The sequence below is a fragment of the Phaethon lepturus genome, unplaced genomic scaffold, assembly GCF_000687285.1.
Source record: "Phaethon lepturus isolate BGI_N335 unplaced genomic scaffold, ASM68728v1 scaffold2143, whole genome shotgun sequence".
NCBI lineage: Eukaryota > Metazoa > Chordata > Aves > Phaethontiformes > Phaethontidae > Phaethon > Phaethon lepturus.
Genome location: NW_010528203.1, coordinates 47,813 through 63,533, shown reverse-complemented (window position 1 = coordinate 63,533; position 15,721 = coordinate 47,813). Strand labels below are relative to the sequence as shown.

Sequence of the window (15,721 nt, the reverse complement as noted above, 5' to 3'; positions counted from 1 at the left end):
GAATAAAGCAGGAAATTGTTATCTCATCAATCTGATCTCATAGCTCATGCTGTTTCAAGCAAGAGGTTGGACTTGAAACCACCTAAGGTCCCTTGCAACCTGAAACTGAATCATGAGTCTAATGACACTGACATCAAATGCCATTAAAGTGACTTGAAATTTCTGTTGTTTATCATTACTTTGGCTTCATATTCAGGTAGTGGAAATGGCAAGTTACTTTTAATTTACTTGTTAAGGTAAAAATTAATCAGCAGTAAGTACAAAAGAAATTGTGAGTTTTCAAGATGCTTTCGATCATGTCAGGATCCTCAGCATTGCCTCTGCTTGTTCAGAACAGTACATTAATAAATCTCAGGAGTAACAAGAACAATGACTTTCAGATACTGCACAAAGATAGAGATTCATAAAAAAATTTGCTATGTATGAGATATTGCACACATTAGAGGTCCAGATCAAAACAGCTTTCCTTTCATTTTCTTTTAGTTTCTGAAGTTGCTGTGATTATGTCTATACTAACTTTGGTACTTGTTCTTGAATTAGTGCTCATGATCACCACAGTCATAGTGTCCAACATATTAGTCATTGTCATTTGGAATTTGGCTGTCCCTGATTCCTGTTGCTGACCTGATGATCAATCAGGTGAAGGCATGTAAGTCAGTTAGTCAGCCTTTGGGGAAGCGATATTGCAAAAGGCAAACCAGTGGCACTGTCTGGAATCACCAGCTGGACTTTATGGATTTTTCCCTAAACAGGATCAGAGACAGCATGCATTTTCCAGTGTCCTGGCTAGGTAAGAGAGGTAGAGGTTTAAGTTCATGAAATCTGAGAGCTCTGACAAGTCTCCAGTTAGCTATGAATGAGACAGCTTGAATTAACAGGGTCATAGAATCATAGAATCTTGGGTTGTAAGGGACTTTTAAAGGTCATCTAGTCCAACCCGCCCTGCAGTGAGCAGGGACATCTTTGACTAGATCAGTTTGCTCAGAGCCTTGTCCAGCCTGAACCTGAATGTTTCCAGGGATGGGGCATCTACCACCTCTCCGGGCAACCTGGGCCAGGGTTTCACCACCCTCATTGTCAAAAATTTCTTCCTTACATCTATTTTCAATCTACCCTCTTTCAGTTTAAAGCCATTACTTGTCCTGCCACAACAGGCCTTGTTAAAAAGTTTATCCCCATCTTTCTTTAACTACTGAAAGCTGCAACAAGATGTCCCCAGAGCCTCCCCTTCTCCAGGCTGAACACCCCCAATTCTCTCAGCCTGTCCTTACAGCAGAGCCGTTCCATCCCTCAGATCATTTCTGTGGCCTTCTCTGGCCCCACTCCAACAGGTCCGTGTCTTGCCTGTGCTGACAGCTCCAGAGCTGGATGCAGGACACCAACTGGGGTAATGGGGTATCACCAGAGCAGAGTAGAGTGGCAGAATCCCCTCCCTTGACCTACTGGCCATGCTTCTTTTGATGCAGCCGAGGATATGCTTGACCTTCTGGGCTGCAAGCGCACGTTGTCAACTCATGTTCAACTTTTCAGCCACCAGTACCCTCAAGTCCTTCTCGGCAGGGCTGCTCTCAAGCCCTTCATCCCCCAGCCTGTATTGGTACTGAGGGTTGCCCTGATCCAGGAACAGGACCCTGCACTTGACCTTATTGAACCTCATGAGGCTCACACAGGCCCATGTTTGATGTAATTGCATTAATATTATCTCAAGCAGAGATCACCCTTTCTTCTCTTAATCCTGCTAATTTTCCATCTGGGATCTCCTATGGTGAGTTATCTGTCTCACTTCAGCAGTTACTCTGGTTACGGGTGTGCTAGCGGCAGCATGCAGGGTTGGTTATGAACTAGAGGGACAGTGCAGCTGTAACTTAGGAAGCCTGTATGCTTCTCTCTGACAAGCCAGAAATAAACACCTTGCTCTCCTTCACATCGTCACCCCAAACTTTCACCTTTGAAGTGCCTCATGTAGGTTCGCAACTTAGGTGACCTATCACTGCAGTTTGAGACGTTCATCCTCCTCCTTGCCTGTTGCTCAGTCTTGCTAATTTTCTTGCATTTGTGCTTCCTTTGCCTGAAATTCAGCTTTCTTTGCAGATTCAGTGGTCCCTTGTGCTAACTGTTAATCTGGAAGGAGAAGGTACCTGTGCTCCTGGAGAGACCTGTAGATCTGCTGAAATCAACACAGATGCTCTTCTAATCAGTGTAAAGACCCTTCCTGATGGTATCCAGGGATTTTAGCTTGAGTGAGAAATCTAGAAACCTCCCAGCTGTCCGGTGGACACAGTGCTTGAAATACCAACCAGAGGAAACTTGGACCCAGATCCAGCAAATATTTGGGTCTCATCTTCCCTTTGATTTTAAGCAGCTTTAAACCCTGACCTGTAGGCTTCTCAATCAGCTAATATTACAATGTGGAGCAAAGCGACATTTAACCTTTGAAAATTTGGGCTATAGTATAAAGCTTTTCAGCACTTTGAATTTTTTTTCCCTGTAGGCATATACAAATATTCAGAGAACCAGATGTTAGTAAACTGAAGAAAAACTATTGCCGCAATCCAGATGATGATTTTCATGGTCCCTGGTGTTACACAGATGATCCTCTCGTTCCCTGGGATTACTGCCCTATTTCTCGATGTGAGTATTGGGTACGCCTCAGGCATTGTCAACTGTGCAGTCCCAGTGAAGCCATGGTGTCACATGTGTATGCATACCTTTCTGTTGTCACTTGTGGCAGCAGAAAATGTGTAATTCTATCAAGAATCAATTGTGCATGACTGAGAAGGAACGGACAGAAGCTGCTTGTGCAATATATGAACAAGGGGTCCTTTTCCTTGACCAGCTTGGAGATTTTAATGCTTATTTATGCAGCAGGAGCATAAAAGGGCTATTACAGATGGTCAAACATTTTCCAACAGATCTAGCTATTGAATGAGGGCTGGATGGAGACAAAGAATTGTCTAGTGGTCAGAAGGCTGGCTGTGGCCTCAAGAAACCCAGCTACAGTTATCTTCTGTGCTACAAGATTCATAGTCTCTTTGTGTGTTTTGTATTTGTTTGTAAAGTTAGGGTAAGTCACTATATATATGTTGAAGTGTATTTATATAAATAAGATCCTGCTTTCAGATATTTATGGGATGATTTAACTCATGGCAAGAATTAGGAACATCACTCCTCCAAAGTTGCATGTTAAAATCTAAATCGCTTAAATAAACAGAATTAAAAATCCTAGCAAATTCAGCAATAAACTGACGTTAAGTGGGAAAAGATAGATTTACGCTAAAAAAAGTGCAATTCGCATTTACATGCAAAATGCTTCTCTTCAATTCTTATTTCTAAATTACTATGCTGTATATCCTGGGAGAATATTTAAATGGTAAATCAGGCTTTTGAATGCATGTTTGTGATCTCTAGAGGTTACGGGAAATGTTGCATTCATTCCTAGCAGCAATCTGCTGCATTTCCTCATAGTCTGAACTGCAGGATCTCTAAAGGGTGATATTTGAAGGCTCAGGTGATATTTTGGCATCTATGTGAAGAGTAAACAAATTGTGCAAAAGGTTATTTGTGTCAATGTAGATGAAGAACAACAGCTGAAGAAATGTAAGTTTTATTCACTCATTTTGAGTTCATTGTTTGAATCTATGAATTTCTAAGGAAATATTCACAGCAAACATTTGTAGGGTATATGGCGATGGTGAATATTATGATTCCTTGACTCAAACTCCAGATCTGGAATATGTCTGTTTTACAATTGTAATTTGTATGGATTAGTATTAAACTACTAGTAGCTCACTCAGGTACTGATAACCAGGTTAACCAGTACAGAAAAAATGCTGGCAGTTCCCAGGTGTACTTACCTGGTGCCTTTAACTGGTCTCTTCAAATTATGCTATATATATATTTATATGTACTTATAAGTACAAACACATAAACATATGCATTTGTGTACAAATACACATGGAAAGTTAACTATGCCTATATATATATATCTATATTTTCTTAATGATGGAAATCTAGTTGGATGAGACTCTTTAAATTTTACCTGTGAAAATTTTCAGTAGCTACACCTGCACCTCTAGCTCAAAATGCTGGGTCACTCTGAAGACTTCACTGAAGGAAAAGATTCTGAACCAAGTTTAAGCACCCTTGTTGGAACTGTATTTTGGCTTGGACTAGATGAAAGAACCAAACCAGACTTTGGGGAATGTATTTTGATAAGGATAAGTTTTTGCTCATAACATCATATAAGGACCTTTGAAGTTTGAGAAGTTTTTAAGGAAATTATGAATTTTCATTAAATCTGATTTGGACTTAATCACATGACTTCTATCATTCCTGAAAGCTTATAGAAAAGTCACAACTTCATTTTTCACCTTTTGCTTGTTCAAACGAAGTATGTAAATGGAATGTGATAGATAGCCTGATGTATTCAGGATTCAACCAAGAAGAAAAATGCTTGAAATTCCTGTTGCAAAATGCTTAATTCTTATTTCATTCTATTGGAATGAAATTCTGCCTTCTTGTTAATCTTTACCAAATTGTGCTTTTGCAAAGTATTAAAGAAATCATTGAAGTTTTAAACTTTGTGAACTATTAAAATTAACAAAATGTCATTTGCTGTTTATTTTTACTCTATTCAATTTTTGCATGTGTTTTAATTTTGTATTATGGATGTCTTATATGTCTGTCTAGGTGAAGGTGATACAACTCCTGCTACAACCAGCTTGGATGGTAAGTTTGCAGATGTAGTGTGCAGTGCATGTATTGTATCCTCTAAGATTAGACATCTCTTTCCATTTGGGAAACAAGAGAAAGAACAGTTAAAGATAGAAAAAAAATACAGTTTAGGAAAAATTGCTTTTATAAGAGGAAAATGTAGAATAGCTTTATTACACTAGTTTATCTATTTTCACTGTCCTATCTTACCAGTGGTGAGATATGGTAATGATTCTTAATGTTTGCTTTATAACTATATAAATGTCTGTAATAAACCTATTTAAATACATGTATTTTATATTCCATGTGAATATATAGACTGAACCAGCTTCACTGAAGTAGTTTTGATGCTCTAGAAATATATTTCATTAGTGCAGGAAACTTAATCCAGGATAAATATTGACCTTCTTGTGGTCCTTATGTGCAACTGTACAGGTTTCCTACCGCTGTTTTTAGTAAAATGTGATCTCTGGACCTGCTTTCAGATACTGTCATTCCTTGTGCCTCAACAAAACATTTGAGAGTTGTAAATGGAATCCCAACACAAACTAACGAAGGATGGGTGGTTAGTTTGACATACAGGTAACTATCACTTTGAACTAGAAAGACAATATGTCTAATAGGATACTTGGTTTGGAATTGTAGAAAAAGTTGACAATAATAAGAATGCTTCTAGATTGACATTAAATCCTGTAAAAGCAGAAAATCAGCATTCATGGAAAATCAGATGATTCCATAATATTCACTCCATCAGTTAAAGGTTTATATTTTCATTATTACTACCTTACACACATGAGCTTGTAAAGCATTCATAGTGTCCTGCTCTTTCAATTAGCTGCTGCAGACCTTTTCATATCATTGGCTTAGCACCCCACATTAAACCGTTTATTTTAGAGACTGTTACAAAAAAAATTTGAGTTTCACATCAATATTTTCATTTTAACAACAGTACATTTAGTTGTGAAGTGTTAGATTCGGGATATATACCCATCTCAAATTTCGCTTTCTGTTCATATCATTGCATGCAATAGAAATGTAGTCTGTCTTAAAAAAAGTAGGACCTGTAAAGAAATCCTTTTCATTCTGTAAAATAAGACCCTAACATGTACAGTTGGAAATGTGTATTACATTATGGGAGATCTTACTTTGCTACTGTGTAAAAGCCAGAACACAGAATTACTGTTTCCTGTGTTCATTACTCTAGCTCATAACTCACCAGCTGGAAGTGTGAATCATTAATATATGACAGGAGACATATCTCGTGCATCAGCCTTGTATCTACTATCACAAAAAAAAGAAAGAAAGAAAAGTATTTTTTTTTGTCTGCTGGTACAGACTGAAGTACAGCTCACTTCTATCAGCTTATGATTTGTCATCCCTTTTATAACCAGGTTGTAAAATAGGTCTTAAATGAAAAACTGGGGTAAAAGAAAAGATAAAAAGATAAAAGATAAAAATGTTCTGCATTGTTTCATTGCTAGAGAAATTCTAGAGATCCTTCCCATCCTTGGTAATCTTTGCATCTTATGAGCTCCAATTAGAACTAAACCTTTCTGGATGTCTAGTGAATGGTCCAGAAAGACATTTCTAGAGGAATATAATTCTATCCCTACACTAATTAATCAGATAGGTGGGCTGATTCACTCTCTGGAAAAGTTTCTCTTTCCACTGTTTTTAAAGCAGCCTTGATGTTTGAGGAACTTTTAGACAGGTAAAGTGAATTACAGCTGGGTGCCTAAAATGTAAATAGCTAATGTTAAGGTAGTTGAACCTGGATTTTGTGCTATGCAACAAAATTCCATTAAGTAAAATGAATGCTTAAATGATTGCATATTCTTTTATGAAAACGGGATTCCTGGAATACTCCAGCAGCAAAATATATTTTTAAGCATTACATGTGGGCATAAAAATGTAGCTTTATTTTTGTATTGTTACCAAGGAAGCAAATAGAACGTTGTCTGAAACAAAATCTTAATGACCTCGGGACTTTCTGGAAAAAAGTAACTGTACACCTCAAAATGGAATTGCCAAATCTGAATGGTAAAGGTTTAATGATACTTAGAAACTTGCATACATATGTGGCAACTAAGGCCCACCTCTAAATGTTAAATTAATCAATGACATATTTTCTTATATATCCAATCCAGATTCTGTTATCAGGTATATTTAAGTATATTTGGATGAATTTCATCTATTTCATGGAATCAGCTCTGGATTTATGCCACGTTTAAATAAGAAGTTTAACCTTCCTATGTGTACTAGCCAATCCTCTAAAGCAGATGATGCAATCTTGTAAATTCCTTTTGATAATTAGTGATGCAAACATAATATGCAAGAACACATTTATACTCCTGATTGTGACATTTTTATTATAAAACTGGGCAGAATGTATATTTTAGAAAGAAACCAGCCTTTTGGACTAGATATTTTGTTCCTCAATGGAAAAAAAGAAAAAAAGAGAGGCAAGCATCTGTGTTATTCTGCTGTCTTTGAACTCCATATAGGCTCTGGGTTTCTTCCAGCAGTTCTCTGCAAAGCTTTGAACATTTGTGTGATTTGAATTTATAAATTGTGAGATTTTAAGCTTTTTCCAAATTGTTGACAATTCTGATTCACTTTCCAAAGAGCTGCAGAAAATAAATGTGATTTTGGAGGCACAGAGAAGGAAACTAATTAATCTGCATTCCACAGTAATTTTTATTTTTGAAAGAACTGTCATGCTTAATTGCTTTAACTTTACTTGATATATTATGCTGCAGGTTTTCTATAATCATATGTAGGATGCCATACATTGTAGATTGTTTCCAACTGAAGTATGTGGGGACAGAAATCTCATAGGGCTGGTAATCAAACAAGAACTCTCCACCTTGAGGTCAATGCTTTGAAAAATACCTACATGAATAATGACCAAATGTTGTTTACATCTGGTGGCAGTTTGGGGACTTGCTTGAATGTTTCAGTCCAGTTCCTATCACAAAGAATTAGCTTGTTGTTTCGGGGGGTTTTTTGTTGTTTGTTTTTTTTTTAAGTTAGGTCTCATTATAAATTCAACTTTGAAACTGCTAAATGAACAGAGTAACTGAATTTCTCTTCCTATTTTACACACATTAGAGTAAATCTCTGCAAAGTCATGCTACTATGAGTGTTGAAACTGTAGAGGAAAGGGACAGACACATGTTTTCACAGGCTGTCAGGCAGCCACTTTTCACCAGCAAAAATACATGGGAAACAAAAGTACTCTCAAAAGATTTTGCCTATGTAGAAACTAATACTATTACTTCTATTTTTAATTTTTTTCTTCTTTTTCTTCCCTTTTTTTTTTTTTTCCCCCAGGAATAAACATATCTGTGGAGGTACTTTGATAAAGGAAGAGTGGGTTCTAACAGCAAGGCAGTGTTTCCCTTCTCGGTACAGTAGTCTGTAGCTTTGTAACACTGAAATACATCTATTTTTAGGAACTTATCAGCACAACATTTCTTTAACTTAAATGCAGAAGTTTTCCCTCCTGTTTGGCATTAGCACTGCATTTCTGATGTAAAGGTCCTGTGGGACCTTGATATTTTCTGTTATTATTGTTGTTAATCTAAAAGAGCTCTGGCTATTTTAAATAGGAGTATAAATATGTTTTCTGAGTGTAATGGTTAGACAATTACCTCTTTATGAAAATAATCTCATGCTTCTGCTTAACTGGACAGAATAAAATAGAAAACTTGGGCAAATCTCAAAAAGTTCAAAGGTTCAGACTGTCCAAGGACCTAAATGTTTGGATAGTATTAGGAAACAAAAGTTAGATTGTAGTAACAGTTAAAGATAAAATTAGGTAGTGGCTTCAGACCAAAAACTTCCATCTGAACATGTTGATTTTGGAATAGCAGTTGGCAGCATAAACTCATTTCTAGTGAAGAGTATTGGTTAAGCTCTTCTAGCATAATCCTATTAAGCTAGATTTTCTGAATTTTTTTAGTTATTTTATTATACACTCAGCAAAATCCTAACCAATTTTGCCTCATTTAGGTACAAAGATTTGAAAGACTACAAAGCCTGGCTTGGAGTCCATAATATCAAAGGAAAGGGAGAGGAGAAGCATAGACAAGTTCTGAATATCTCCCAGTTGGTATATGGCCCCACGGGGTCAGATTTGGTCTTACTGAAACTTAGCAGGTTAGTCGCTATTATTGCCAATTCCAGGATTTTCAACTGATGAATGAGATTCTTCCTAAATAAGATTTGCATATTCAGTTCTCTCCTGTCTCTGATACTGCAGGTGATGTCTCCATAGGGTAAACTTCCAGTTGTAAGAAATTTTACTTGATATATGCAGAAATGCAGGTTCATCTACCTTATTCAGAAAGCAGATGTTACTTCTGAAAAATCGTGCCTACATTTTTTTTCCTGATAACAAAATTTAGGTTTGTTGGGAGTTTTTTATTTGGTTTTGGTTTTGGTTTAAAAAAACAAATAAACACAACAACCCACATTGACTAGTATACGGTTTTAATTTACAGAATAAGCACCAGATTGTAACTGAGAATCTTATGTATATATGAGCTTTCAAACTTTCTCCATATTAGCAAAACTATATATTTAAATGAAATTCCATCATTACTTACTTTTAAGATGATAACCCAAGTTAAATAGTATAAAAGTGGTGACAACATTTCAAGAAATCTTTTCACAGTTAACAGCTGTAGCACAAAAAATATGTAGAAGAATCCATCATCATCTTCAAAGATGGAAGAGAAAGGAGAATTGTCACAGTTTTTAATTGCTGTAGTCTAGAATGGATTTAATGTCATTTTTAAGGTACATTTTAGAAAGCTAAGTAAAATCTATTATATCTATTATTTCTTTTCTATTTTCAGACCTGCCATATTGACAAATTTTGTAGAAATAATCCGATTGCCCATTTCTGGATGTACCATTCCAGAGAAGACCAGTTGCAGTGTTTATGGATGGGGATACACTGGATGTAAGAAAATATTTTTTAAAATTAATTGAATGCATTGTCAGCTTACTCTTGTCGTTGTAGATGAGGCTGCTGGTATTGCCCAATGACATGGTTGTCCAACACTTGTTGTTATAAAATGCAGTTTCAATTTTTTTCTAATTTTGTAAATCTCTGAGCACTTTATCTATGATCATTTAATATGAAATATTTTCTATTAGTCCATCTTTTTTTTTGTTTTGTTTTGTTTCAGTGACAGACAAAATGATTCAAACATTTCAAAGAATGACTAGAGAAAAATATTGTTCTACATGTTTAAAAAATCTGTCAGAATGGTTTTGCAGAGTTTTTCAAAACTCTTTTTCAAAAATCTGATTCATCTACTTGAACAGTCTCTTTCTGTACCCCCAAGCAGGCTGCCTGTGGAAAAACTAATAACAATCATGTGATCAAAGACATAATTAACATACACAAAGACAGTGAACTAAGGATGCACAGGCAGTCCTAAGTCTGGCATTTCCTAACTTTTGAGTACTTGACTTTGCAACCTTACTAATGTTTATTAAACACAGTTTTTGTGTGAAGTAAATACAAATATGTGGGAGAACAGACATTTATTTAGTCTGGTAAATACTATATCTGGCTAATTATGTGTTGATGATAAAGTTAATAGCTGCCAGTTGACAATAATTACTCCAATAATTACTGCGCTCAAACGTCGTTTTGCCACAGACCCTGAGCAAGCAGCAGTAACATGCTCACGCTGTCCTGGAAGCAAAGCAGAAACTTAGACTAATTCTGAGGCTCTCTTCCTTGTAACCATTACTCTGCATGGCTTTGTGGGTGGCAAGTAATCTGTACCAGCCCTCTCCAGATGACTGCTTTTGATGTTCCCAGCATGGCCATATTAGCCATCCTCTAGGGGGGATGGCTGCCTAGGGGACAGGGGAGTCGGGCTGGAGCACGGTGCAGCATCACAGGAAAGCTTAGCTTGAGAGAACTGATACGGAATTTGCAGTGTTGTGGGGTTATGTAATACAGTAAATACATAACATCTGTCATCCAAGGACTTTGTGCTACATTTTATGCACTACTTAATATAATCCTTACAACATCCTAGTGAGGGAGGAAGAAGCGTTACATCCTTTTTTTTTTTTTTTTCTTTTATTCAAGAAAATAGGATAACAATTCAGTGAAGAGCAAGCTTGGCATTTTCTTTTGATGGCTGTGCAGAGAACGGGCAGGTCTAGGCCCTTTATTTATCTTCACAGCTTGTACAGACTTGTCTTTCGACATGTAGAACAAGAGCAAGCTCCACAGGGCTCCTGCTTCCTGACCTTCACACTGATGAATGGAGATTGCACAAAGCTGTGACTCTGCCCTTGCAGGCACAAAGTCATTCAGTATAGCTGAGCCAGCACAGAACGAGAAAAACTCTGCTCTGCTACAGTATTTTTCAAGACACACATCCTTCCCTAGGCCAAGACAGACACTGTTATACATTAACTCGTGTTTAAGGCGGAAAGAAAAATCCTTGCTCCACTGATGGGACTGACAACATTCTCAGGCTCCTTTTTTCTGATTTCTGTGACGTGGCAAGGCAAGCTGGTGGTGGACTGTAGAGTGACCCAGCTACCTAGCAGTTTCTTCTCATACAAAAAACTTCTCCAGATATTCTCAGAGAATTGAAAATACATGCACACCGAAAAATTTCTTGCAAATCTCAATTACAAATATAAGAAAAGCAAAAGACAAATGCATGATAACTGGGGATAGACAAAAATGTGAGTACTGGAGAGAAAGTACAATAGCTGAAGTTACATGAGTAAGTTTTCATTCTCTTTTCAATTCTAGTAATTAACTATGATGGCCTTCTCCGCGTAGCAAACCTGTTTATTTTGGGAAATGAGAAATGCAACCAATATCTCAAAGGGAAGATCACTGTGAATGAGTCAGAAATCTGCGCTGTGGCTGAAACCATCGGTGCTGGGCCTTGTGAGGTAAATATTACATTTCCCAATACATTCTTAGGAGACATCAGCCTGGCTATTTCTTTCCCAGAAATAATTTACTAGAGTTTTTTATAATTATTCTCGCTGCGTTAAAATTCTACACAAAAACATATTTTACTCTTTCGCATTGAAAAATGATTTGTGTTTCTCGCAATCTCTTTTCTGACAGAGTGCAGGAAGAGGTTTCTTTGCTTCAGTTTCACCGTATCACCACACCAGAAAAGGTTTAACATGAATATTAGATATACTTACATGATTAAACACTTTGCCAGACTGAGGCAAATTTGTGTTCTGTATACTAAGGACTAAAGTGGGCTGTGTGCTAGCAAGAACAGCATGTTTTGGTTGAGTAGAAAACAAAGGCTGGAGCAAATTTAACTGCTTACTTAGATGAGGACTCGCATGCAAAATACAAAAAAGTCACTGCTCAGCAGAGTTGATGAAGTTATGAGGGAAGGAGAAAGAACCAAGAATATACTGAGGTTCAGTATTAGTCAGAAGGCATTTCGTCTCCCTAATCAAGCCTGAGCAACATATCAGTGAGGACAGGAGAACTACTTCAGTGAAAGTACAGTTTGATACAGTTTTTTGGCTTGGGACTAGTTTTGATGATGGAGAAAAGCCACCTGAGGAGAAATGTTGTAAATAATTTATTACAGGAAGGTATTTTTTTGTGTGGAAAATCTGCTTGATGAGATGATGTCTAGAAGGAGGGAAGTCATGAGTATTATTATGAATTTAATATCTGGAGTGGAATAGATGATTTCCTAATACTGATGTTAACTAAGCATTGAAATTTTCCCTACCCAAGGGTACTACCAAACTATGGGGAAATGAGGTCTTCATCTGGTTGAGGCCTCTTCCATTTATTATTAATATTCCACAGGATCATTTTGTTATTGCAAAGTATTTTCTTCAAAATCAAATATTTAATCATAAATGAGCTCTTAGACATGTCAAGGCTTATAAACGAAACATCTGCTTGGAAGTCTGCTGGGGATCCTGCACTTTGCTTTCCCCTGCAAGAAGAAATGGACTGAATTAATATTAGCAATCAGTCTTAATCACTGCATGGCTTCCTGCTCCCTGAGTTCCCCTTTGAAGCTACTTTCCTCAGCAGAGAACAGGCAGAGAAACAAAATCAGATTGGCAGGTGAAACTCCACTCCTGAAAGTGTTTTATGAGCCGCTCTGATGGTACTGACATAGTTCATTGTTCATGTGGGAACTAATCTGCAGTCAGTCAGGAAAAAAACCCCAAACCAAATAAAGGTCAAGCATTGTTGTTTCTCTGGTGATCCGGAGAGAATACAATGTTAATTGTCAGATTTTATTTTTTGAAACAAATGTTTCACTATCGGATATGAACATTTACTCTCTAGCTTTGCAGCTGGTTTGCTAGGTCCGGTATATGTTTTGCCTGGGTAAAAACTGCAGTATCTATGTTCAAGTCTCAAATCTGTATGAATGTATCCAAATTACCATTTCAATCTAATTTAAAGTGGATGTATTTTAGTGCTAAATAAAACCCTGATCTGAGTTGGCCATACTCCAAATTTTCACTGAATGCATGTGCTAGTGCATAGATGTCTCATTCACTCAAAATAATGAAAAAAGAGGATTTTAAGAAGTTATGTCTCAAAATTATGTCTACAAAATGTTACCTTTTATTATGTTTGGGATTACCCTTCCCCCACCCCCACCTATTAGTACACATCAATTCTCATCCTGGGGCCTTGCAAAATGATTGATTGACAGGAGGATATTAACCTGGCTCTGTCAATAGTCTTTGATGCAAAGCCTGTTATAATAACAAAGTTGTTTATTAGTCAACTCACTTTCTGCTCATCTGGTTTATATGCACAGAAAAAAATATTATGCTTGCAGGTAGCTGAAAGAGGAGGTTAAGATCTGGTAGTCTGAAGTCACTAGAATCATATATAAAGATGGATCACAGGGTTTAATTTGCATGGGAAGCATTCAAAGACCAGCCTTGACATTGGTTCGCATAAGTTCTGGTTTTGAAAAAGGTATTGGAATCTGTTTTTTGTCCTATGGCAAGAATAACTCTATTGCGTGTTCACTGAGCTAGGTCATCCTCAAAAGAAACCAGGCAGAAGGAGACAGGTAGGAGCTGTGTCTTGAAGCATTTTGAGAAGTGACATCTTTTATGTTTATTTTTCCCCAGCGAGATTATGGTGGTCCCTTGGTTTGTGAACAAAACAGGCTGAAGATAGTAGTTGGTGTCATTGTTCCTGGCCGTGGATGTGCCATTCGAAATCGTCCTGGGATTTTTGTTCGGGTCTCATATTACTCCCGGTGGATACACAAGATTATGATGACCTACAGAAAACCCTGAAAAACTCAACAACTTCCATTCAAAGAAAGATTTTGGACAGCATGGAATTAATGTGTAATGTAAAGATCAACAATTTTTTAAGTACTTGATAGTCAAGTTTCTTGAGCTTCTTTTAATATTTATGGGTGTTTTTGGTGTTTTTGTCTATCAGTGTTGTTTTAAAAATGTTGGAGTGACTTACAGTATATGCAAGTATGGTGACATATCTCCTGAAGATACTTGAATGGGTAAACAATTTTGCAAAGATATTATTACTGGATGATAAATGGTTTTGTAGAAATAGATCATATGACCTCTTTTATGCTGCTCTTCAGATTATCTTAGAAGGAGAAACAAATTATAGTTTTATTTTACACATTTTATTCTTTCTATGAGCCATATATTTCTCTTCATATACGACAAAAGACCTACTGAGAGATATATGCATCTGTCAAGGACAGCATATATGATCATATTTCTCTTCCCCCTTATAAGAGGTCAAAATGTCAATATTTCATTAAAAATAATCTCTTTAGAAATTAGTCTTTTCATTACTGATCGACTTTGACAAGCCTGCCATAAGCAGAGTTCTCATAGAAGTCAATATATCTTCCTTTTACACAGTGCTTATAGACTCTAGTTCTGCACTTGGTTCCTTCAGTGTGTATGTGGTCCCCTAACAGATATCTCAAAACCCCTTTTGCATGAGGGAAGAGACATAGAAATGGACTGGTTAGCAAATTATTGTGCATTTGTTTAATATTAGTCCCAGAAATAACTGTGAATTTACAGTGCTACAGAGAGTATTTCATATAGCTTGAAAAATTAATCCCGATTAGCTACTGTGAGACTTTGGTCATTGAAAGAAATTTTAATCAAATATGCCCAAATTTTTCTCAACAGACAAGTGTTAAAAGTTCAGTTGATTTGAGTTATTTCATGAAAGTACCTCTGTATTTACAGCAGGAAAAAGAATAGTTGAATCTGGCACCTGGCTGAGAGACTTAATACTGGGAAAAGTAAGTTATACATTAATAGTCTTTCAGAGATTTAAGATCTTTAATAAAACATTACCTAGATTTGGACAAAATTATATCATTTGTATAATTCTTTTCAGGGTAACAAAATTATTGCAGAGACTGATATGACCTTGTATGTAATATGGAAAACATCACCAACAGTTTAGTAGCTTGGGTTTCCTTCCTGTATGTAGAACCACCATTTTCCTTTATGTTGACAGAGAAAGGGAACAAATAATCATCATCTACAGAAAATGCTTGTTCCCCGTTAGGCGCTTAGTTGTATGGATGGAAGTATTATACAAATATGTTGTTATAAGTGACACCAATTACCCTGTAATTTCTTGAAAATTGCTACAACATATATCCAATTGTTAGTTTTACTACTGTACATGTAATTGCGTAAGTAACTGCACTGTTACTTGTGACTATGTAATTGTAAATGTTTCCAGTACCAAATTGTATGGTATGTGTATCATATCTAAGTCCATAGCCACTAAGCTGACATCATGGTGTAGACATATAGAAGGACATTTCATTCAGAAGACGCAGGGTTGAATTCTGCCCTGGTAGAAAGTAACCACTTCAGGGGAGCTGTCTTGGGAGGCAGCCCTCATGTTGACTCACCGAATTATTTTCTTCAGCGGTGCACTTTGACTTCATTGGGACTCAAATATACCTACGTGTCCTGGTGA

General features: G+C 36.7%; 1 protein-coding gene across 1 annotated transcript in view; it reads left to right on the top strand.

Moving 5' to 3' along the window:
- Positions 1-14,974, top strand: part of LOC104618081 (hepatocyte growth factor-like) — a gene marked incomplete at its 5' end in the record, with an annotated part of 17,005 nt that extends 2,031 nt beyond the window's left edge. Inside the window, 8 exons of the mRNA XM_010283588.1 lie at positions 2,492-2,631; positions 4,690-4,728; positions 5,199-5,295; positions 8,047-8,121; positions 8,728-8,874; positions 9,576-9,682; positions 11,513-11,658; positions 13,858-14,974. Coding sequence (XP_010281890.1) covers positions 2,492-2,631; positions 4,690-4,728; positions 5,199-5,295; positions 8,047-8,121; positions 8,728-8,874; positions 9,576-9,682; positions 11,513-11,658; positions 13,858-14,028 — 922 coding nt within the window. The remainder of the gene's footprint in view (positions 1-2,491; positions 2,632-4,689; positions 4,729-5,198; positions 5,296-8,046; positions 8,122-8,727; positions 8,875-9,575; positions 9,683-11,512; positions 11,659-13,857) is intronic.
- Between the last annotated feature and the right edge of the window lie 747 nt (positions 14,975-15,721).